Source organism: Galeopterus variegatus, unplaced genomic scaffold (genome assembly GCF_000696425.1).
Source record: "Galeopterus variegatus unplaced genomic scaffold, G_variegatus-3.0.2 Scaffold2146, whole genome shotgun sequence".
In the NCBI taxonomy this organism is placed as follows: Eukaryota; Metazoa; Chordata; class Mammalia; order Dermoptera; family Cynocephalidae; genus Galeopterus; species Galeopterus variegatus.
Genome location: NW_007728257.1, coordinates 109,148 through 134,990, shown reverse-complemented (window position 1 = coordinate 134,990; position 25,843 = coordinate 109,148). Strand labels below are relative to the sequence as shown.

The 25,843-nt window shown below is 42.2% G+C and overlaps 1 protein-coding gene across 1 annotated transcript in view; it reads right to left on the bottom strand.

Annotated features, from left to right (window-relative positions):
• Positions 1-6,419: 6,419 nt before the first annotated feature.
• LOC103596913 (estrogen receptor) overlaps positions 6,420-25,843 on the bottom strand; it is a 74,640-nt gene continuing 55,216 nt past the window's right edge. The window contains exons 3-4 of the mRNA XM_008580686.1: positions 11,156-11,339; positions 6,420-6,882 (exon numbers count right to left, since the gene is read on the bottom strand). Coding sequence (XP_008578908.1) covers positions 6,621-6,882; positions 11,156-11,339 — 446 coding nt within the window. The 3' untranslated portion in view covers positions 6,420-6,620. The remainder of the gene's footprint in view (positions 6,883-11,155; positions 11,340-25,843) is intronic.

The window sequence follows — 25,843 nt, the reverse complement described above, 5'->3', positions numbered from 1 at the left end:
GCAAAGAGAAATCTTGAAAGCAGCAAAGAAAAGATGACTCACATACAGGTGAGCATCAAAACATTCGATGTTAGGTTAGTGTTTGTCTTAGTCTTAAATAGACTGTAGTAGTTTGATGCATACTCTAAGAGCAATCACTAAGAAAATAATTCAAAAAAATAGTAAGAGCAATCTAACAGAGGAATTAAAACAATACCCTAAATATATTTATTCAATATCAGAGGGGAGAAATAAAAACAAACTGTTTTTCTTCTACTATACTCCCACAACACAGAACACTTACATGACCAGATTTAGGGAGAGGGGGGTTCCCCTACACACCAAACAATCTGTTCTTCAGTGGGCATCAACTGTTGTGTCCTACACCTCAATTCAATTTTGACACTGTCAACCTAGAGTTAGAGTCAGATGCCACAGGTTAGGGGCTTGGTCCCACAAGACTGCCCCTATTGCAGATGCCAATTGTAGGTAGTAGGTTGTCACCTGTACTTCTGACCTACTGACTGTAAATCAGGGTTCTCACTCTCCCCTCCTTGGGTTTGATTAATTTGCTAGAGCAGCTCACAGAACTCAGGGAAACACATTTACTGATTTAAGGCAATTACTAAGGAAACACGTGAATGGACAAAGAGATGGGTAGAGCCTGGTACGAAGGAAAGAACGTGGAGCTTCTGTGCCCCCTCCAGTTGTGCCACCCTCCAGCCACCTACACGTGTTCGGCTGTCTGGAAGCTCTCTGAACCCTGTCGTGTAACGTTTTTATGGAGGCTTTATTACATAGACATGACTGACTACATCTGGTCATTAGCCACTGGTGATCAACTCAACCTTCAGCCCCTCTCCCCTCCCCAGTGGTTGGAGGGTGAGGCTGAAGATTCAAACTTTCTAATCACAGGTCAGTTCTCTTGGAAACCAGCCCCCATCCTGAGCTATCCAGAAGCCCACCAAGAGTCACCTCATTAGAACAAAAGATGTTCCTGTCACCCAGGACATTTCAAGGCATCAAGGAGCTCTATGTCAAGAACCAGGGTCAAAGACTAAATATTAGAACAAAAGATTCTCCTACCACCCTTATGTACAAGACTTTTAGAAGCCTGGACTCATGAACTGGGGACGGAGACCAAATAAATATTTCTTGTTATATCACAATATCACAAACAACAACAACAACAAAAAGCAGTAAGGAGGAAAAGAGGAAGAAAAAAAGACAGAAAACATGTACAAAACAATAACAAAACGGCAAATGTAAATCCAAACATAGCAATAATTCCATTAAATGTAAATGCTCGGAGAGGGCAATAATAATTATGTTAATAGCAGCTAACGTGTATTGAGTTCTTACTGTGTGCAGGCCCTGTACTAGGCACTTTAGATGCCCACGTCTCTTAATCTTCACAGTACTCCTGTAGGGTGGGTGCTGTTCTTATTTCCATGTTAGAAATGAGGAAACCAAGGAAAAGAGGGATTGAAGAACTTGTCCAGGGAATGATAATACAAGAAAATGAATAGCTTCTTGGAATCCAAATAACTCAAGCAATGTGAAGAACCTAAACCATCCTAATAAAGAAGTGAGTACAGACACACAGACGCAGAGGACTCTGGGAAGGGAGAAGCGGTGTCAACCACTGTCCTTAAAAATGCCTCTGTGAATGAACCCATGCAGTCTTCACAGAACCTGTCCAGGCACGTGGCACTATTATATCTCTCTACAAGTGAACAAACTGAGGCATAGGGAAATTACCTTGCCCAAGGTTACACAATAAATGGTAGAATGAGGATTGAAACTGAGTAATCTGACTGCAGAACAGGTGTGTTCGTTATGTTGACTCTCAGTAAGTAACATTTCCCTTACCCCAACTCATCAGTTAAATTGCAGAGAAAATGGGTAAAAGGGAACGTGCAGGTAGCTCTGAAAAGGAAACAGAGCCCTGAAATGGAAACCTGGGGTGAAAGTGGACCAGTCTGCTTTACCTTTGTGATAAGGGAGAGGTTTTTGAGTTAAGTGTATGTTTCAGATCATTCATTCATTCAATCACTCATTCATTCATAAATAACTACTCATAAATAATAGTTTCCTTCTCCCACATAGGAAAGGGGTTGTCACTGGGCATTAGAAAACAACTATTGTTTTAATGAGCACCTCATTTAATCCTTCAACCATGCTGTGAATGATGCATTATCATCACCATTTGGCTGCAAGGAAGCTGAAACTCTGAAAACTCAATTGCCAAGAATCCTAAAACTTGCATGTGCTGAGCCAAGAATCGGGGCCAGGACTGCCTGACCTCAGCGCCCACACACTTCCTCATATACCTGGCAGGGGGGAGGGGGAGGGGTTGGGAGAGGAGCCTGGCATTCAGGCTGATGGTCAGGACTCACTGTGTCTACAGATCCTTTAGTCACTTCGATTTTAGGTGGTTGGTGGTGAACCATTAGCAAGAAGTGGCGCTTACAAAAAACAAACCTGTTGTCTTTAGTTTAATTCTTTATTTGAACATCAAAGAGGTTGAGAAAATTGTTTACAGGTGCTCGAGCATCCCACTGGATTCTTTACTTTTTCAAGGTGCAAAAGAGGTTTAAAGTGTGTTTCATTAAACAAAGCAGAGCTGCGACAAAACAGAATCACAACAATAACTGTATGCATCAGCGAAAGGGCATATTAATGCATCAAACACAATTTGGCATTTGAGCCTTTTCCCATAAAGTAAGAGCTATACACTGAAGAATATGTAGTGCACAAAAAGCATTGTTTATAAGCTGTGAGAGAACATAAACTGGCATAATGTCACTTATTAATTCAAGTCTCTATGACCAATGACCTCTCTGTGAACTCAGAGGGGTCCGTGCCTCAGGCACCTGCTATGGGACTGTATGTTGTTTCCAGGGTGCACAGCTCTGTACGTACACACTAAAGATGGGTTTGAACATGGCAGCATTTACATATTTAAAAAGTTCAGGCACAATTGGATGCAAAAAAAGAATAAAAATTTTTCTTAAATCTCCGAAAGACAGTGCAAAATTGAAGTGCCATAATAGAGGCAGCAATCACTTAGAAAACAATTTTAAATGACTTAAGAAGAGGCCACACTTTAATTCAAATGGAAAGAAAATGCAGTTAGAAACAGCATAATCACACTGCTAAAAGATGGATATTTGGGACCACAGTGAAATTCATTTGCTCCAGTTGAGAGTGAGTAAGTTTTCAGGGGGTGAACCTAGGAGGGGTGCAGTGTAATCTGCATCAACCTCCCATGACTTGCACCAAGGGGAATTATCACTGCCTTATGAGCTACTGCATGACTCTATTTGCCTGTCAAATAACTAGTTTCAAATAAGCAGATCTGCCTGTGAGTATTATACATTACTATGCTCCTAGTGATCACTCCCAGTATTCCCAATCTATCTCAGAGCTGGAAAGTACAAATAGGAAGGGATTTGCAATTCATTTCACATAGGGGTACGGGTACTGTAAACAAATGGCCATTTTAATCTTCAGATTTCAATGTGAGAACACCTTAACATGATCAAAAGTAAATTATCAGTAAGTCCCTTATTTGTTAAGGCCCTCCAAGGCATGGGATACGGCACGGTTAAGCAAGGTTACTAGGGAAATCTAATCAAAGACTGCACTCCTTAGGGCTGGATTTTGCAACCTACATCAACAGGGTCTTCTCTTTGCAAGATCTAGCCTCTCTTATCGCTGCACGACAGCATTGCACAATCATTACAGCAAGCTAGGCAATGGCTAAAAGAAACACAGACCACTAGCTGTTCTTTGGACTTTACTGCTCGTGCCACTCTTCCTTGTCTAGAACTCAAGCAGCCATTTTATACATGGCTGTCAATGGAGCTAGTTACAGGTTTGTGGTTTACAGGGCAGAACCCTGGTGTACCCCCAGATGCCAGGATTGATCTGCCTCAAAATACTTCCAATACTACTATTACTGTATTTTCCATTTTCCAAATTCTTCAACCCACTTTCCCAATCTACCTTGACCCCCTAAGAGGATCATGTCTTTCAAACCTTAAATTGCCTCAGAGTGGAGAAAAAGCACAGGCAACAGTTGTGCAGCATTTTTCCTACACTCAACGGCAACATCAGCTGCAAAATGTCAGCTGTCCATTAGTGGCACTTCGAACAGGAATAAAAAGAGATTTCCAAAATTGTTTGAGACTCCTGTGTGATGTTCTCTGCCCATTTCAAACTTAGCAGTATCTTAACATGAATACAAACACATTAGATGAATATTGTAAAACCCTCCACTGTATTATTGTTTGGATTTAGCTGGTATTATATCATCTATAGTCCCAGAGGTTTTTTTTTTGTTTTGTTTTTATTTTTTTTAAAAGAAAATCTAAGTATAAACATTAAAAAGAACCCACTGACCCATTAGCTACTGTCCAAAAATATTACTACTGATATTTTGGTAAAAGCAAAATTAGCTGCCCTGAATAATTTTTCCTTTTCAGGTATAATCTCTGCTACATAAGATTGTCTGTCACTCAATATCCAACAATAGGCATCTGGATTAGTGCTGTTTTGTCTACTGTGGATACAAAAGTTGATATGAAATGTGATCTTCATTTAAATGAATAATCACCAGGCTTTAGGCATCACTGACTAAATACATGACAAGGTAGCTTGAAAAGTATACAAAAAAACTAAATATTTTCCCTTGGTTTTTGCATGTTAACCCAGTCAAATTAAATTCAGAACAGAACTACTACATTCATTTGTCTGATAAACAAGCAATGCAATTTCAAAAAAATATATATTATACTACTATATAAGGTGCTCCTTAAACAAACAACAAAAGAATTATGTCTTTAAACATATTCTTAACACAGATACATAAAAATTGCCCCCAAATTTAGATGTACATATACGAAAAAAAATTTTTTTTTTAATTTTTGGCCCTCCCAGTTTCCCAGTTCTTTGGTGATCACTTCACTGGGCAATCAGAAATGAATGAAACCCACTTTTTCAAACAAGGCATACCAAGAGAAGCCCTAGCAGTTTGCCTGGGTTATCAGCTAATAGATCACCTCTCAATGGCATTCAAATTATAGACAAAGAGGTCACCAGAGGAAACCAAACTTCCTTTTTAGTTAAGGAGAGGAAATAACCCATAATTGTGCTAGAAAAGCAAAGGCCCAGGGAAGGCTGCCCTGTGGCTGGGGTGAGGCTTTCTTTTTTAGCCTATAGGTCAAAGGATTCCTTGTGGCCCACCTCTGGTCTAGTTCTCCTGGCTGATGAAGTTTAATGAACCAAGCTGTGGAGGAGAGGGAAGGGGCATTTTCTTCCCAAGGCCAAACTCTAATTCTCACACAAGGGCATGTATAGTCTGAGCAGGCCCCAGGCAACCTGAGTAGTGATGCTCCCATCCCTGCCCCCCCCCAAACTGTGCTGCGCCAACTGTAGGGGTGCAGCTGTCTACCACAGCTGTCCCCTGCTGCTGCTTCCAATCAGTGCAGTGCCAGCTCTGCAGGACCCCCCTGAGCAAGGCTCACTGTGCCTCACCATTTTATCCAGTGTCTCCCCTACTTTCCTTCTTGTTTTCTAGTAGCTACAATAATCATGCATTTACTATTTAGCCCCATGCCCCAGGGCTAAAAGTGCCCACTCACGTAAACTGTGCGTGGTCACCGCCAGGCACTACACATGAATAATCCACCTTCTGTGTAAGCCACACACCAGGAAGATCTGAGTAGAGCACCCTCTGCTGATAAATGTGAGAGCCCACCAGAACAGATCCTGAAGCCAATTTTACAGCAAGTCCTGGGAGAAGAGGGCTTCCTTTTATAAAATGAAAATAAAAAGCAAAAAACAAGAACTTATCCCTTATATAGGGAGGCTTATATATGTGGAGGTGACTTAACTGAGATCAAATTTCTGTTTTCAATAAGGGAAGCAAGAATTAACTGGAACCCATCACTTGGATGTAGTGCTCTGGAAAGCCAGTCATAGAGCTTCCAACAAGCCTGGAAAAGAAGAGTATTGAGTTGACATAGTCTTGACAATTAGGGGATCTTCCTTCCCTGTATGCATCTTGTATTCCTACCAGCGAAACGAACCATCACTAAATATTCTGCTGTAGCCATTCAATGGAGCAAAAGCTTTAAGGTATCACTTTAATAAAATGATGCATTACTGCAGGAATACAAGAGGATGCTCTAATGAACCCTTGACTCGGCTTTCTCTAAGTCAGCAATTAAAGGAGCCACTTTCAAGTCCTTCCTGTGGCTTATTCTTTAAATTAAAGAGCCATTAAAAACTGCTTATCAGAGGTGAAATGTCTATTCTCCAGGCCTGGGTCTCACCAAGTAGCTTAAATGAACAGAGTCATCTGAGCCCCAGCTCACAAACTGAACTCAGTCATGAAGAGCTACAGGAACCCTCATGCTTATTAATGTAGCAAAGGGGGAAAGAGCTGTTACAAAGACTTAGCCCTGGAATCCCTTTGGCTGTTCCCAACCCAATCTGTGTCACTAAGAACTGAGCAAGCAAATGAATGGCCACTCATAGTAGAAAGCCACTGGTGGCGGGTGCATGCTGGAGTGTATGCGGGGGACAGAAATCTGCTAGTGATGCATGACATGGGTAAAATGCAGCAGGGATTCTCAGAATCTTGGGGGAGTCAGGAGCTCTTGGGCTGTGGTGGGGAAACTCTCTGCCTCCCCAGTGACGTAGTACGTTGGCAAGGAATGCGATGAAGTGGAGCCCGTGGTGGCCAGCTGGCTCTGGTTCGTCTCTTCCATGGGGGCACCCCCGTGGTTGGCAGGGGCATGCAGGCGGTGGGCATCAAGCATCTCCAGCAGCAGATCGTAGAGCGGCACCACGTTCTTGCACCTCATGCTGTACAGGTGCTCCATGCCTTTGTTACTGTGGGGGAAGACAGGGAGAGGACCACTTTAGACTCAGCCCAAGCCCCAGCACACTGGAAACTCCTAGGAAGCAGAAGCAGGAGAAACTCCAAAAACACTTGTAAGCCAATCTTTCTTCCTGTTTAAAGACCCTGCACAGGCCTGCGGCTGCAGAAGGCTGAGGCCTCTCAGAAACCCCCCGTCCGGGTCTCATCTCTGTGTGGGTGTCATCCCCCCGTCCTCCAAGGGCCATCCCACCCTCACAAACATACTCTCTCTCCGGCCACTGTCAGAGTATTTGCTATGCAGGTGACTTCCTTCCATGGTCTCAAATGAGATCCTATTCCCCGCCATTGCCAATACATCTAAAAAGAGAACTCGAGATAGACAGCCAAGAGGGAGGGAGTTTTAAAAATGTGGAAAGCAGCTCAGGAAGTTCCCTTGCTTAAACCCCTTGTGTGACTTTCCACTGAACTCAGAGTAAAATCTGAATTTCTTTCCGTGCTCTACAAGGCCCAACTGATCTGTTCCCATCTTCCTCACAGAGTTTGGCCACAGTTTTTTTTTTTTTTTTTTTTTTTTTGGTTTTTGTGCTGCCGCTTAGAGGAACTAAGCTCCTCCAAGACTTATGGGACCTGCACTAGCTGTTCTCTCTTCCTGGACACCTTCCCCCAAACCTTCATAAGCCACCTCCTTCACAAGGCCTCCCAATACCCACCAGTGGCAGCATCAGGCCCCTGCAGCCTCAACTCTTCCACATTATTCTACTGTCCTTATCACAACCTGCAATTCTCCTATTTATTTGCATTGATTCCCTTGCTCCCAAACACACATTTGTGTATGCACACACACGCGTGCACACACATGCACTTACACACAGTGTAGGTTCCAGGAGTGGCAGGGATTTGTCCAGCCTGCCACTACTGTAGGCCTAGAACACTGCCCAGAACCTTGTGAATGTTCAGAGCACAGGGGGACGTGGGCCTAGGGAAACGCAAACATATGGTGCTTCTCCTTTTTCCACTCTCCTCCTCTGTCTTGCTCCACCAGCCACAGCTCTGCTCTGTCCCGCCTCACCACCAGAGTGGAGAAAGAAAGAACAACTATGATCTAGCTCAAGATTTCCTTTAAAAGAAAAAGGTATCACAAGTAGGCAGGACCAAGAGAATGCCCTAGAAAATATCTGCATTTTTAGTAGGGGAAAAGTCAGCACAGGTTGGAGACGTGCCATGAAAACACAGCATCAAAGCTATTCGCAGGATTACAACACCACCTAAATTATGTGTTTAAGAGTTATTTTGGTTTTGTTGTGTTTTTTAATTTAAAATCTTGTTAAAGTTAAATGCCCCCTGGATCTGCCACTGTTGTCTTCATGCAACCTAACGAATTGCATTTACAGTCAGATGAAATCTGGTTTCTCTGAGCAGCAACCCATGGCTGAAGCCAAGCTTAACAAAAGAGTTCTGTGATTTAGGCTGTCTGTAGTGAGACACCTAAATATTATTTTGTGGGTGTGTATGAGTGAGAGAAAGAGAACCAGAGAATGCTCAAAGCTCTCAACAGAACAGCAACCTTTCTTCCGCTAGTCCCACAATTCCAGCAGAAACTCTACTCAGCTTTCTTACTGCTCCTGCTGTCTGCCATAGGTTGCCAATAAAATCAGCCAGGGCTGTAGATTTAGTGCAAATGTACTTAGTATTAACTAATTTGGTTTGCTAATGCTGACAAGCAGTTGTTAGACTTGAAAATTCAGCAATTTCTATCAACAAATAAAAACATTCATCTACAGCACATAGTTTCTACAATATCATTGAGATTCCTAGCTCAAAGTAAAAGTTAATATATTTTTTCCAAGGGTAAATTGACTCCCTCAGCCAGAAAATTTGGTGGAGGATATGTTAATCTGATCCATTCCCTGCTTCCCTCTCTAATATAATCATCAAAAGAAAAAGGAAAAGATTGGAAATGTTTACTCCGGATGCAGTCACCTACTCTACCTGGCCAATGTGAGTCCTTCATCAGTTACACAGGGATTCTCAGGGAATCCTGAGAACAGAGATTGCAATCACCTTCTCCCAAATTTTGCCAAGTGAAAGCATTCCTTCACTTGTGAATTTCAAATTCATAGGGCAGAGAAAAACCTGCCACGAGTCACTTGATCATTCATTCATTCACTCATTTATTCATTCATTCACTTAGTAATAATGGTGCAGGCATATACTACATGCAAGTCTTCATATAGGGCACTGTGGGGATACAAGGAAAAAAAGATACAGCAATTTCTTCAAGAAGCTAACTATTTTGCTAGGTTGTCTCTGGAAAGGATGGCACCTGGGACTCTGGTGGCACAAATTTCTTGCCATTTTAGTCATAGACTCTCAAGACTTGAAGACCCTTTAAAAATTACCTAATCCAACTCCCTTTGGACATCTTGGTCCTTTCTTCATAGCCACTAAGAGAAGGCATCTCTTTTTCACTCCCAGGGTCCTGGTGTAAGCCCAAAGTCATGTGGAGTTTGTCACCTATGGGTACCTGTCGCTCTAGTGTTATCATTTCATGTCATTGTTGTGGCCTTTCTGGAGTCTGCAATAGAGAATCCACCGCTCTCTTCACCTCTCCCTTTCAGGCTGAGCTCTGCTTGTGAGAATAATATCCACTAAGCTTTTGGCCTGCCAAATTGCATGACTATTTGGAATGGAAATGAGGCCACTTTTATTTTTACTTTTTGGCATAGAAAGACTCTATTCTCTTTCCTTGGTTCCTATAGAAAATATTCATTGAGTATTTACTAGGTGCCCAGCACTGTGTTAGGTAGCAAAGACTCTATTCTCTTTCCTTGGTTCCTATAGAAAATATTCATTGAGTATTTACTAGGTGCCCAGCACTGTGTTAGGTAGCAAAGACTCTATTCTCTTTCCTTGGTTCCTATAGAAAATATTCATTTAGTATTTACTAGGTGCCCAGCACTGTGTTAGGTAGCACTGGGTACACAGAGTAAGTCGGACCGGTTGTGACCTCGCAGAGTCACAGTGTGTTGCCTCACAGAGTTTACAGTGTGATGGGGCAGAAAGATAATAAAATGAGGAATAACAATAGGGAAGAACAGCATGTAAGCCCCAATTAGGTCTTAAGGGTCAGGAGATGCTTTCTCAAGGAGTGATATCTAAGCTATGACAGATTAGGTTCCTGTTCAGAAATATTCCCTCCCCCTGCCATGTGTTCATGATCCTCAACTTTAAGCTTCACTACGTGACTTGTTTGATCAATGGAATGTTAGTGGACATGATTCAACCAAAGGATTAAAATGCACTTGCCCAAATGGGCCATCACTATGAAAACATGTCCCAGCTAACCTGTGGGTATGAAAAGGATGAGAGACATGGTGCAGAGTCACCTGGCCAACCTGCAGGGCTGCAGCTTGAAGCAGAGTCTCCCATCTGTGCCCAGCCTCTATCAGCTGCCCCAGAGATGTGTGCATGAGCCCAGCTGAGTGGAGCAGAGCTGCCCGGCCACTCTGCAGACTGAAGCAGAGCCTCCCCAGATGACTCACGGGCCAGTCTGTTTTGGCTATAGCTCAGACTATGAGGAAATCGTAGTTAAATAGGGGCTGAATCATAAGGAGCAATATAAACAAAACAAAGGCACTTATACGTTTATCTAAAAGCAATGGGGAGCCATTTAAGGGTGTTAAGCAGACAGATGACAGGATCAGATTTAGTTTTAGACTAATCACTGACTATATCATGGAGAAGGGATCAGAAAGGATCTAGATTAAAGGCAGGGAGACATGTTAGGTGGCTGGAGCAGAAATCCACAAGAAATGATGGTGGCTTGTAACTAGCGTAATGGCAATGGCATGCTGAGAAGGGGTTCCAGATGTAGGGAGAAGTCAGCATTGACTCCGCAAGACACATCTGGCCCAAGAGTCCCTCACTGAGGATTTCCAAGTGTAAGTAGGGAAAGCATGACACAGGAATGGTAACGGATGTGCCCAGCACCTTCGCAGGGTGTGTGTGCTCACACACTTCCCTTGATTGGCCTACTCTCCCCACCTACACCCTGCACAGCCCCGCTCCAAGCACATGCTTCAAACTGAGCCTAAATATGGCCTCCTCCGGGAAGCCTTCTCTGTCACTTGCCCAGGCCCCAGGCAGATTTAATGCTTCCCTCTCTTGCCCTCCCCTAGCATTTATGCCGATTATGTGGCAGGAGCTGTCCCAAGTGCACCATCTGTATCCAGGCATTAGCCTTTCCTAGGCCAGCTGTCACAGGGGTCTGGGGGCGTGCCTCACCTCATGTGCCTGATGTGGGAGAGGATGAGGAGGAGCTGGGCCAGGCGCCGGTGCTGCTGCTGCAGAGTCAGGCCTGCTTTGGCCATCAGGTGGATCAAGGTGTCTGTGATCTTGTCCAGGACCCGGTGGATATAGTCCTTCTCTTCCAGAGACTTCAGGGTACTGGACAGAAATGTGTACACTCCTGAATGTGCAGGGAGAGAGGGAGAGAGAGAAACTCAAGGAGTGTGTGGTCCGGGGGAGCTGGGGAGTGCGTGCGATGTAAAAATGAGCCAGTGCCCTTCCACCTCACAGTGGAACAGCAGCAGGGACATTCTGGACCCATTTGAAACAAGCAACTGTATAAAATTCCTCATGAATATGCATGTCTGAGAGCACCCTGAAACCAGCGTGGCCTCCTGCATGAAAGCCAAGATTCTCGGAAAGAGACTGTTAGCCTTGGGGCCATGTTGGCAACACCGGCCTCTCAGACAGGACTGACACCAACATGAACTGGCCATTTAATGCTGCGACAGCCCTGTGAGGGAGCCATGACTGTTCTCTTTCACATCAGGAAACTAAAGGGAGAGTCTTATTAACCTGCTAAGGTCACTTGGAGAGTACACAGCAGAGCTATGACGGACGTGGTCTGCTGACTTGACACCTGGTAGTGACCATGGAGATTCTCTCGGGAGAAGCGGGAAACTCTTGCTGAGAGTCACAGAAGAGTGACGAATCACTGGCTAAGTGATCGGAAGGTGCTTTTCCAGATACAATTCAGCATCATCATGGCTCATGAGCCAACCGGAAGCAGATGGCCCCCCTCTGACATATCGTCAGAAGGTCAGCAATGGCCTAACGCTATGTCACACCACCCATGCCATTCCCCTCACTTCGTGTCCTCATGTAGGCATCTCATCACCTCACATCATCACAAGACGAAGGGTGAGTACAGTACAGTAAGATATTCTGAGAGAGAGACCAACCACGTGCATGTAACTTTTATTACAGTATATTGTTACAATTGCTCCATGTTAATATTAGTCATTCATTGCTAACCTCTTAGGATGCCTAAGTAATCAGTTAAACTTTAACATAAGTATGTATGCATAGGAAGAAATGTAGTATATGTAGGGTTCAGTACTTCCTATGGTTTCAGGCAGCCACTGGGGGTCTTGGAACGTATGCCACGAGGATGAGGGGGATGACTGTAATTTGCTTCTATGTTCCAGGTCAGGTTTGGAGCCTAAGCCCTTTTCAGCCTCAGATGAAAGGTGTAGGGTATAGTTGGGTATGGAGGACCTTGGGAACAGCTATTGTTCATGGCTGGCAGGTTTTTCCTCTCTTGCCTTTCTTCTGGTAATAGATCCTGCTCTCTGCACCATGGATAGACTTAGGACTGAAGCCAAGGCCATCATGGTACTTTGTTCTTCTGGACAGCATTGGTCCCGAGCTAGACAATCGGAGCCTTTTTTGGGGGATCCTATATGGAGGTTGTGAGACAAACTCTTTCCTCTAGGTTTTCTAAGATGGTGAGAAGAATAGGAGGCTCTTAAAGGCCCTCTTCACAGCACATGGAGCTCGTGTCTGCAGAAAGAAGCAGAGATGACAGTTGTGTGTACGAGGGGTGGGGGTGGGGCGAAAGAAAGAGAAAGGAAGGGGAGTGAGGGCAGGGAGAGGGAGATCCCTGCTCCAGTCACAAGGTCCCAGTTCTTTTTTTTAGAGGCAAAAGAAAGCATTTAATCAGAAACAGGGATTGCAACCCAGGTAGCAGTCAGAGACTGTATCATTTGAGAGGTGCAAAAGGGCTTACATTTATAAGAAATTTATATAGATTATTTAAGTATGGGTCAGATCATTTCACTCTTTACTTAAACAAAGAAGTCTTCAATTATTAGTAAAACAGGGCATTTGCACCCATGTGCAAGGAAATGCTAAATACAGAGTACAAGGTCTTAGTTCTTACATTTTTTCATTTGACCTTCGAGTTTCATAGCATCCTTCCTAAAAGATGACTCAACAAATTTCCTTTTTGATTACGATAGTGTGAGTTGTGAGCTCAGCCCAAGGACCAGATCAAGGTAACCATAAGATGAGAAGTTTTGAGAACAAATGAGGGCAGGATGGAGCAGGCTTCTCTTGGGACCCCAAGGACAGATTTTCTATCAAGTCAACACTCTAGAAATCAGTTCCTCCCTGATCACGTCATCTTGAAGAAAGCAAATGACACGGTAATTTTTTTCTTTCCAGATTATGTGTATTTAGCAACATGTGTTTGGTCTTGTCTCTACCCAGCCCACTGATCATCTCATAAACAAATTTCTTATCTCCCTCTCCTGTCTTCATCGGAACCTTCAAATTAAAGGCTCCCAAATTTCTTAATCCCCCACTTTCTTCTGGTAATATGGTGACGAGTTACTGCCGATGCAGCAGCCTGTAGGTTGGGAATGGGGGAAACAGCTACACAGAGGAACTCATAGCAAACAGAGTTGTAATTGCCCAGAATGGAAAACGGCTGTTTTAAAACAAATAAAACAACATCATCAAAACCGGCATGGTCAGGATCTTGGCTTACGTGCAGTTGAACAGAATAATGCAGCTTTTGATCCCCTGAGGCACTTGGATCCAAAGCAAATAGAGCACAGAATGGGCAAGCAGCAGACAGGTAGTGGGATAAGAAAGACATTGCTGGATTACTTCACTTATGTTCCATCTGGGCTGCTCACAGAGGAATAACGTGTCTGTCCGAAAAATGGGCAAATGGCCAGAGGCTGCAGGGCTGGCCTAGAGGTAGCAGTCGGCAGGGAGGTGTGCACTGGTGGGCTGGGGATACCGTGGCTTCAACAGAGCTCCCACGGGCTCTGCCTCTCACAGTCCCTCCTCCAAGTCATCCTGCACATTCTAGCCTGACATCTCCTCTAGGCCCTGCCTCTGCCTTGCACATCCTGGGAACACACCCAGGCCACAGAGCCGAGTTAGTCCAACTTGGATGACGTACTTTCTACCAATTTCCTTTATTGTTACCTCCCAGGATGCTGGCCTCATTCACCAAGAATCCTTTTCTTGTTCAAGAAAACTACAGAAGTGAGGATCAAACAGCTTGGATGTTCCTGGCTGGGAAGGTGACACTTGTGCGTGACTTCTTTCTTTCTGGGTGCACAGCGTTAAAGCACACTGTGCTAGAACCTCAGTGTTCCTAAGCGCTGGCATTTCACATGCGCTTTCCAATGGAGCTAAGAGACTTGGCACTGCACCTCTGGAAGCGAAGTTCCCTCCTGGGCTGCCGATCTCCCATGGGTCCCTGCGTCCAGCATGCATGTACCGAGAACCTGTTGTGTGCATGGCTATGTTGTGTGAGAGGGATTCCGAGCCTCGTATCCTTTAAAGTGTTAATATTTTAGGAGCAGATATTGCCTGCGGAGAGAAAATTTTCTTAACGCGGACTCTCAGGATGCAGGGCATTCTCAGAACAAGCCTGTTTTTCTAGCCCTGTTCTGGCACCAATACAGCTTATCATCTCATTCTCGTCAGCAGATGCTTCCTAGCTGTGCAACTATACTTAGAAATAAAAATACGGCCCTGTTGAAATGCCAATAATTGACAACAGCAGCCATCATCATTTTGGACTTTTCTTGCAAAATGTAGTCTATGTTTGCTGCCCGTCGTCTTTAAGAGGCCATTTGAGAGAAACAACAGAAATCCATATTCCCAGAATGCTTCAGGTGCTCTGGCAACCACTGTTAATGAGCAAGAGCAAAACAGGGCTGCCAGCAATTTCCATATCCCAGGTGGTCTCTGACACCCTGGGCGGCTGCACCACTTTTCCCAGCAGCACAGAGCCAGTGAGCAGGCAGTGAGGATCTTCAGAAACATTCTTGCAATAAGGATGGCTTTTGCACCTCTGGAGGCTGCTCCAAATCCCAAAGATGGGGAAAAAAAATGTGTGTGTGTGTGTGTGTGTGTTTGTATATATATACACACACATATGTATGTGTGTCTTTATCCAATTTTGAAGCATAGTTGGCAAATCTAGTTTCTACACATTCTGAATCTTGCGGTCAATGTTGGAAGATATAGAAAGAGTCTAAATCTGGTTGGGGAATCTGGTGGTAGAAAAGAATGGGGAACAAATCTGCATGGACACCCCCGTGTATACCTATGGCTTTCTGGATGCTTGAGGACAGTTTTTTCCAGAAAGGCCACATGTTTTTTCTTTTCCAAAAAGAAGAATGTGACAGCAGACTCTGAAGGAGTCCTTCAGTCCATGGCAGCTTTATCAAAAAAGGGGAGTGACTTAAAGGAAAAAGATAGCAAAGAAAACTCAAGTCCACAGCTATAAGTGCTTTGAGCCAGAAAGCTGCCACTCGGCTTGGATAAATAGACATTCCCAGTGCTCATGGAGGACCCAGTGATTAATCAACTCATCAGCTTTTCAGGTTTTCTGCTGGGAATTGCTTCTACAACCAACTAGCGTGTTTGTTCTGAAGTGCCTTCGAGGCTGAAAGTTTGATGAGCACCACGTTTGTTGATACTTCACCTGTGATTGCTGTTCCTCCTGGGGGTGGCACTGTCCCTAATGGGGCATCTGCACAGCTTGTGGTTGTTGCTGTCACTTAGTGGGAGGGGCTGTGCTGGATGTCCTACATTGTGCAGGACAGTCCCAAACAATGAAGAATTTTTTTTCCAGCTTCTATGTCTCTTGAATATTTCACTGAACTAAACCTGGTACAAATAAAAATTTGTAGTGAAAAGTTTTGAAGAAATTTTACAAGGCTGTACCCAAAAGGTCCAGTAGGAGAATTGATTACAGAGAGGGAAGCTTAAATGGAATTTCTTTTCTCATAATTATTAAAAAACTCATTCATTTTATGCAATCTGTCAGTAGAGTGTATTAAATAAGCTTTCCACCTATCCATTTAGTTGAAGTGACATGAGCGTAGTTGTATAGGTAACTACAGAAACAACAAAACTGGATGTAAATATATAGAGGGGAGATGTAAGCCTCTTAACAAAATTAGAACCAATGATTATAAAATAGTACACATCGATGAAATATTGTGTTGTTGCCTCCTATGCATTTTAAAATATTTTTTAACGTGGTAAATCTACTTTGTGAAAAGTGCATATTAAAATTACCTTGGGGTTCTTATCTTTCTGTCTTCCATTGACATTGTCTCCAGAGTTTTCCCACATACTTTTTGATAGCCTCTTTTATGAATTATTGTTTCTTTTCCAACCCATCATCTCTTCGTTGCTTATTTAAAGATCTCCAAGGCCTTTTTAAGTTCTAGAGGCTGACTGAATATTTTCCTTGAATGTAGCAGGATATTAGTATAGGACATATGTTTCTATCCACTTTGACATTTCCTCATCCTACCTCACAATAAAGGGAATCACTGTGATTTTTTAAAAAATCATGGGTATAGGTCACCTGTTTGTCTATTTCATTTCAGGAGAGTCAAAGGGATAGGTATGTTTTATTAGATTGGTAGTTTTTTTTTTTCCTTTTTCGTCTTTTTTCGTGTCTGGCAACGGATCGCAACTCTCAGCGTCGCACCCGTACCGGACCGGGACCGGCAACGGGATCGCAACCCTTGGTGCTGCGCCCGCACCTCGCTCAGCCCGTGAGCGGGAACTGGTCTGTATGTGGGATCCGAACCCTCGGCGGGAGCGCCGCCGCGCTCCCAAGCGGCGCACTGTAGCAGTGCGCCACCGGGCCGGCCCGTAGATTGGTAGTTTTTTATTGGCAATTCCAGGAGATTTTTCTCCAAGTTTTTTGATTCTCAAACTTGGCTGTCTCTCAGAATCACCTGTGGAGTTTTACAAGATGCAGCTGCCCAGTTTCCACCCAAACCTGACGATTGGAAGCTGAAGGTGGAGATCTGATATCTGTGCATTTAAAAAACCCTCCGTTAATGAGTCATGCACATTACTCATGTGCGAATAATTTGAATAAAGAGGGATACAGTCAGAGGGAAGTTTTATATACCTCCTTTTGTTGCCATTTTCTATATTTTCAAAGCCTTAGGTTAAATAGTTTATTTAGAAATGATTTCTCTTTCCAAATCCCGATATTGCCGCACTTTATTACAGAAACCACAATGTAGAACCACCTAGTCAACATCCCTACTCATTATACTTCATAGCAACCAATTTGTTCCAAGAACCAAGGGGCAAGCCAAGGGCATCTGGATGTTTAGTTTGATATGATTCAAAGACACAGCTCCCAACATTACTAAAGACTCAAAAGAGATTGCTTAAAAGACCTCATGCAGGAACCAACTTCTTATTTAGTGAACTGAGTGAAAAGAGCACCGCTTTGAGAAATATTTGTCCACAGGTAGGAAACTTTCATCCTTCTACCAATGTGTAATAAAGGTAATGTGTTCTGTACCTTTCAGGTAAAGAACCTGCTCATAACCCAATACTTGAGCAAATGTGTACTGTTACACTAATATGTGTAAGACCACCCACTCATCAGTCTTCTCTAAGTGGTCTCAAAATGCAAAGGGTCACAGTAAATATGAGTGTTCCAGCCAGCACCCACCACGATGGCAGTCCTGTTTACCTGGTATTTCCATATACCCACAAGTGCCCTTTTGGCACAGATGACTATAAAACTGTGTGCTTATGATTCAGTGACATTTATCAATTTGGTATAATTGTTTAGTAAAATCTACTGGATGTTCTAGAAGATAAAAACTTGGTACATCAACACGTTCAGGCTAACTTAGAAGGCAAATCTCTTAATGATGACTTCAAATGGTGAAACTGATGAACTGATTCAGAGGACATGAGAAAAAGATTTTAATTGTGCACTTTAAAAAAAAATTATGTGGCAGTCATTTGCCTCACTTTTATATATAAAATCCCAGCTTTTAATTTTTGTAATAAATAATATCCTAGCCTTAAACCTTTTAGGACAAAGCCATTATTAATCTATATTTTACTTAAGAGCCTTATTTTTATTAGTTATATCTGTAATATAAAGAAACAGTCAGTGTTCTGAATTTCATATTCCTAAAACAGTTGATAACAACCTTTCCAAGGTCAGAAAGGAGATGTTCTAAAGACATATGTGGTAGAAAACATGGAGGCCATCTACTAAAGAGGAGTTTGCACAAGTTTCCATGTGGACCTTCTAACCCCAGGGAGCTGGACTGGTCTCAGGAAGCCTTGAGGGTTTCCTTTATTCCCAGAAAAGAAAGGCCAAAACAGCTTGGGTGAATCTGTTTGCCTAGACACCACCTTTTCTTGCCTGGTATTTTCAGGATAACAGAGCAACAACACAGAGCAGGAAGCAGCTCTCACATGTTGGGGCAGATTTTACTTTGCAAAGATGACCACAACAATATCTTCCATCCCACATGCTTTTCTGTAAGGTGATCTTGGCACTCTTCCCATGGACATGTAGGATCTGTGCCCCTCCCTCAAACATGGGTGGACTCTATTGCTTGTAATCAATTGAACAGGCTGGAAATGATGCAGCATGACTTCTTGGGGTGTATTACAAAAGGCCATGCAGCTTCTGCCTTGTTAGCTGGAACACTTGCTTTTGAAGCCCTTGCCACCTTGTAAGAGGTCTAGCGTACCATGCCATCAAGAGGCCACAGACAGTCATCCCAGTAGACAGCTCCAACTGATGTCCCAGCCAACAGCCGCATCAATGCTAGCATGTGAATAAAGATGTCTCAAGGCCACTCCAGCCCACAACTATCAAATTACCACTACTTAATGAGTCTTTCCATCTGAGGTCCCACACATTGTGGAGCAGAGACGAGCCATTCTCTCTGTGCTCTATCCAAATCCACGACCAATAGAATCCAAACTTTTTTTTCTTTTCTAGCCATATTTATTGCACAGCAGCAGCAACCAGAACACACTTAGACATCCACACCAGGCACTTGGAGGACAGTGATCCAGAACAGGCACATTAGGGATTAGACTCCTAATCTGATACAGCATGAGATGAAAATAGCATTTGAAGACTTCCAACTCCACGTCATGAATTCCACTGCCTACCAATGTCTTGGTCCAGCGCTCGTAAGCGCAATGGTAAGGGCTTGAGTTCATCCTAGCAGACAGTGTGCAATTAACAGTTTTCATAGTTGAACCTGAGCTCTAACCACTGCCCATCTCATTATCAGAACTAATGGATCATCCTAACTGGCAACCCAAAACATCTGCAGTCAAGTTTCTCACCAGAGAGTACACGACTGAATTCTCCATTGCACAACCTTATCAAGTCCTGATTGTGAGAAATAGATTTTGTATAGATTTGCCTAAGGAGAGTTTTTACGTTGAACAACTGGTCTATTTTATTTTATTTTTATTAAAAGCCTGCGAACCTTATAATGGAATATGTTCTCCTCCTTGCTTTGGCCAAGCAAAGAAAATATTTGCAAAATACATATCTGACAAAGGACTAATATCCAGAATATATAAGGAACTCAAACAACTTTACAAGGAAAAAACAAGCAACCCAATTAAAAAATGGGCAAAAGAGCTAAGTAAGCATTTCTCTAAAGAAGATATGCAAATGGCCAACAGTCATATGAAAAAATGCTCAACATCACTCAGCATCCGGGAAATGCAAATCAAAACCACACTGAGATACCATCTCACCCCAGTTAGGATGGCTAAAATCCAAAAGACGCTGAACGATAAATGCTGGTGTGGTTGCGGAGAAAAAGGAACTCTCTTACATTGTTGGTGGGAATGCATAATGGTGCAACCCCTATGGAAAATGGTTTGGAGGTTCCTTAAACAGCTGAAGATAGATCTACCATACGATCCAGCTATCCCACTGCTGGGAATATATCCAAAGGAATGGAAATCATCAAGTCGAAGGTATACTTGTTTCCCAATGTTCATTGCAGCACTCTTCACAATAGCCAAGAGCTGGAATCAGCCCAAATGTCCATCATCGGATGAGTGGATACGGAAAATGTGGTATATCTACACAATGGAATACTACTCAGCTATAAAAACGAATGAAATACTGCCATTTGCAACAACATGGATGGACCTTGAGAGAATTATATTAAGTGAAATGAGTCTGGCAGAGAAAAAGAAATACCACATGTTCTCACTTATTGGTGGGAGCTAAAAATAAATAAGTTCACTCACACACACACACAAAATAACCGGAGGGGGGGGGGGGGGCGGAAGAAGATATAACAACTCCGGTCCTTTGAAGTTGTTACAACAAGCAAACGGAAAGGACATTGTTGGGTGGGAGGGGGGAGAGAGAGGAGGGAGGGAGGTTTCGGTGATGGGCCATAATAATCAACCACATTGTATATTGACAAAATAAAAATTTAAAGGGATAAAAAAAAAAAAAAAGAAAATTTAGAGCCAACCTGTGGCCATCCTGGGAACTGGACAGACATACTTCTTGAGCTAATCTGACTCCTAGATTTATTATTTTCTTCACATTATTCTCCTTTTACAGATTTTCAGCTATTGATTTATCCATTTGAGTCACATGAAATTTGGCAAGCCATTTCAAATCCTCTGTGAAATAGGCAACATATGAATAAAATAATAGAAATGTCCTTTAACCCCACCCAAATCAATGATCACTGAATAGAAGTGCTTATAAAACATCATTAATCACTCATCTGACTTGGCCACAAATACAGAAAAAATGACATACAATCTAAGAATGTATGCACATGTCCATGTCCTGCTGAACTGAACAGCCTGCTTACATACCCTGTGCTATGCGGTACTGCTCACTAATAAATGAGGGTCACGCCCCCTGGGTCCCAACTTGCCTGTTTATCTTCTGAGCCACAAAGCTTCAGATATATTTTCCCTCTTTCTCCTGGGTATAGAATTGAAATGGCTCTCTCTGGTTATTGTGAAAAAGATAACTAGGGTCAGAAATTTCTATTTTCACGAGATAAGTGGGCATGTGCATGGTTTATATTCCTTAGGTACGTCAGTTCCATCATTTTAAGTGAGCACTAAAATGAATTAAAAACTATTTAAAAAGTGTCACATGACTTTGTGACAGGTTTATCTCATTTTTCCTTAAGGAGAGAATGGTCATGTTACATTGCAAAAATAGAAACACAGGATTCCAGAATTATGAACTTACAGGGGGCCTTAAGAGCATCTAGTTCAGTGGTTTTCAAACCATTTTGAGAATCAAAACCTTTTTTAAAAAAAGCGAACCTCATATGAAATCCTCACATATAAACTGGGTGAAGTCAAACTTCTCTGATTACAGCAGGAGAAAGGGTGGGGGAGGCCTAGAGCCCACTCGTCTGACTCTCCGTCTCCACCCCATGCCCCCGTCCCTGGTGACCCTGAGGCTTCTTTGGTAACATCTGCCTTCAGCAGAAGAAAGTGTAAAAAACAGCGATCTCCAGAGAACGAGAAGATGAGACACAGACTGGAAGAAAATATTTGCAAAAGACATATCTGATGAAGAACTATCATCCAAAATATGCAAAGAACTGTTAAAACTCAACAATAAGAAAAAGAACAAGTGTATTAAAAAATGGATCAGAGACCTTAACAGACACCTCACCAAAGAAGATGTACAGATAATAGTTAAGCATATGAAAAGATGCTCAGCATCACATATAATTAGATAATCGCAAGTTAAAACAACAGTGGGATACCACCACACACCTATTAGAATGGCCAAAATTCAGAACACTGACAACACCAAATGCTCACAAGGACGTGGAGCAACAGGAACTCTCATTCATTGCTGGTGGGACTGCAAAATGGTACAGACACGTTGGAGGACAGTTTTGCAGTTTCTTACAAAACTAAACATCCTCTTACCATAGAATTCAGAAATCACACTCCTTAGTATTCACCCAAAGGAACCAAAAATTTATGTGCACACAAAAACCTGTGTGTAAATGTTTAGAGCAGCTTTATTTATAATTGCCAAAAACCTGGAAGCAACCAAGATGTCCTTAAGTAGGTGAATGGACAAATAAACTGTGGTATGTCCCGACAATGGGATATTATTCAGTAATAAAAAGAAATGAGTTATCAAGCCATGGAAAGACACAGAGGAACCTTAAATGAGTATTACTAAGTAAAAGAAGCCAATTTGAAAAAGCTACATACCATATAATGCCAAGTATATGACATTCTGAAAAAGGCAAGAATTACCAAGACAGTAAAAAGATTAGTGGGTGCCAGAGGTTGGGCAGAGACAGTAATGAAAAGGAGTGCAAAGGATTTTTTAGGCAGTGAAATTATTCTGTATGATACTACAGTGAAGGATATGTTTGTCAAAAGCCATAGAATGTACAACACCAAGAATGAACCTGACTGTGCACTAAGAACTTTGGATGATAATGATGTATCAGTGTAGGTTCACTGACCACGTGTGAATCTGTTTTTGCATTGCTATAACAGAATACCTGAAACTGGGTAATTTATGAAGAACAGAGGTTTATTTGGCTCACAATTCTGGGACAGCTGCATCTGGCATGGGCCTCAGGCTGCTTCCATTCATGGTGGAGGGTACCGCCAGAGGGTACAAGTAGATCACATGGTGAGAGGAAGCAAGAGAGAGAGAGAGGAGGTACCAGGGTCTTTTAAACAACCAGCTCTTGTGGGAACTAATGGAGTGAGAACTCACTCACTACCCCCCACCCCCAGGGAGAACATTAATCCATTCATGAGGGATCCACCCCATGACTCAAACAGCTCCCAACACTGCCACATTGGGGGTCAGATTTCCACATGAGTTTGGGGGGACAACACATCCAAACTCTATCAGACCATAAAAAAATGTAGCACTCTGGTGGAGGGTGTGTGTGGTGAGGGAGGCCATGTGTGGGGAGGGCAGGGGAGATGTGGGAACTCTCTGTATGCTCCACTCAATTTTGCTGTGAACCTAAATAAAGTCCACTAAAAATATAAAAATAATTTTTTTTAAATGTAAAAAAGAAAAAAAAACCCAAACCACGGATTCAGTTCAATTACTTTGTTGGGCAACAGAAGCTTCACAACGAGGTGAAGAACTGGGGCTAGCAGATGCTAAAGCTGGGAGGGTTTCAGGCAGGGCGGCTGTTCTGGACTTGCCCGAGGTCACCCAGTCAGTAAATAAGTGGCAGAGCTGGAACTAGAACCCAAATATCCCTCGCTCCTGGCCTGGGCTCAAAAGCTACACAAAGAATTTCCTAACTTGAAGGCTTGTAAGAAACTAGAAATGACTGCCAATGGACTCGCCTCCAGAGATATTTGAGAAAACTGGTAATTTTCCTGGAATGATTTAGGACTAATTCTACTTTTCAAAACAGGGTGCAGGATAGTGTACAGAAAGGAAGGAGTGGAGGTGAACAGGCATCTTCTAAAATTCTCTTTAATTTAAGGACTTTCACCAAAATGTTAACAATGATTACTTTTGTGTGGTGAAATTATGATTACTTGGGAAATAATTTTTCTTGGTGGCTCTTCTGAATTTTCCAAGTTCTCTGCCTTGAGCATGTATTACTTTCATAATTTGGTGGAGGAAAATTCTATTAAAAATACAAAATCAAAGTCCCTTTCATTCCTATTATTTCACAAGCTTTGTCAATGCCTGGACTGTACAGAGGGAAACATAGCTGGTGAATGGATACTCCAATGAATAAGGAGATTGCTGGAGGGATATTATTTATACTCTTTTTACTTTTTCCATAATAGTTCTATCGTCCCTAAGGCTGTTCACCTTCTGAAATTCTTCAGGGCTTGCTGTTTCAGTAGGATATGAAGCTAACAAATTTGTTACTAAAGCTTCTGGAAATAATTTTCTTAGCTGGAAATAGCTCTGTTATGTCATCAATAACCTGGGCTGCATATCTAAGTTTAAAAGAAAATCAGCTTCAAACACTAACAATACGTTGTCCCACCCACCCCCTTCCCCCCCAGGACTTTGCAAGTTGGAATGCTAAGACAGCACTGCATTGAGGTTTTACTAGAAGGTGCTGAGTGTTTGGCTTTCACTGAATGTGAAGGTTACGTTATCTAATTCAATGATTAACATTTGCTATTCCAGGAGACAGGGATGATGCTTTGTCTGTCAAGATGAAAATGAATTTTATATTCTAGGTTTCATGCATCACTGCTCTTGATGCCATTTTTTTGTTTGTTTTTAGATTTTTATTCTTTTTATTTTATTATTTTTTAAGAAGTGTAATTGATCACACATATTTTGGGGGTACAGTGTTGACTATCATTATTTGTGTACAATATGTGACGATCCAATCATTATTATTAGCATATTTATTATTAGAAATTGGAATTATTCTTTGTGCCCCTTATTCAATTTCTCCCTAACCCCCTTCTCCCTCCCCCTTTCCAACCTCTCATAACTATAGATTTGTTCTCTCCTTCTGAGGGTTAAACATATTATTGTGGTCTGTCCCTTCTTTCCTCCCTCCCTCCCTCCCTCCCTTCCTTCCTACCTGCCTTCCCTCTGTCTTAGCATCCACTTATGAGTGAGGACGTGGTATTTCTCTCTGTTTTTGGCTTATTTCACTTAACACAATTCTCTCTAAACTCATCCATGTTGCTGCCAATGGCAGAATTTCATTCTTATTTATGGCTGAGTAGTATTCCATTGTATACTGAGTGTATACTTAGTATTATACCATATTTTCCTATCCAGTCATCCATCAGTGGGCATTTAGGTTGGTTCCATATCTTGGCTATCATAAATAGAGCTGCGATGAACATGGCAGTGCAGGTATCCCTTCAATATGATGATTTCCATTCCTCTGGGTACATACTCAGAAGTGGGATTGCTGGATCATATGGTAGTTCTCTCTGTAGTTATTTGAGAAAACGTCATACTGTTTTCCATAGTGGCTGTACTATTTTACAGTGCCACCAACAGTGTAGGAGGGTTCCCCTTTCTCCACATCCTTACCAGCATTTGTTATTCTCAGTCTTTTAAATAATGGCCAGTCTAAATGGGGTGAGATGATATCTCATTATGGTTTTGATTGGCATTTCACTGATTAGTGATGTCGAGCATTTTTTTATGTATATGTTGGCCATTCATATGTCTTCCTTTGAAAAGTGTCTATTCAGCTCTTTTGCCCATTTTTTAATTAAATGATTACTATTTTTATTATTTTTTACTGTGAAGTTGAGTTCCTTGTATATTGCTGATATTGATCCCTTGTCAAATGTGTAGTTTGCAAATATTTTCTCCCATTATGTAGGTTGCCTTTCCACTCTGTTGATTGTTTCCTTTGCTCTGCAGAAGGTTTTTAGTTTGATATAATCCCACTGGTTTATTTTTTCTTTTATCGCTTGTGCTTTTGGAGTTGTATTCATAAAATCTTTGCCCATTTCTACTTCCTGCAGTGTTTTCCCTATGTTCTCTTTTAGGATTTTTATTGTTTGGGGTCTTATACTTATATCTTTAATTCATTTTGAGTCAATTTTGGTATATGGTGAGAAGTATAGGTCTAGTATCATTCTTCTGCATATGGATGTCCAATTTTCCCCACACCATTTATTGAAAAGGTAGTCTTTTGCACAATGTATATTCTTGGTGCCTTTGTTGAAGATCAGTTGGCTGTAAATATGTGAGCTCATCTCTGGGTTCTCTATTCAGTTCCATTGGTCTGAGTGTCTGTTTCTATGCCAGTAGTATGCTGTTTTGGTTACTATAGCTTTGTAGTATAATTTGAAGTTTGGTAGTGTTATGCCTCTAGCTTTATTTTTTATTTTTATTTT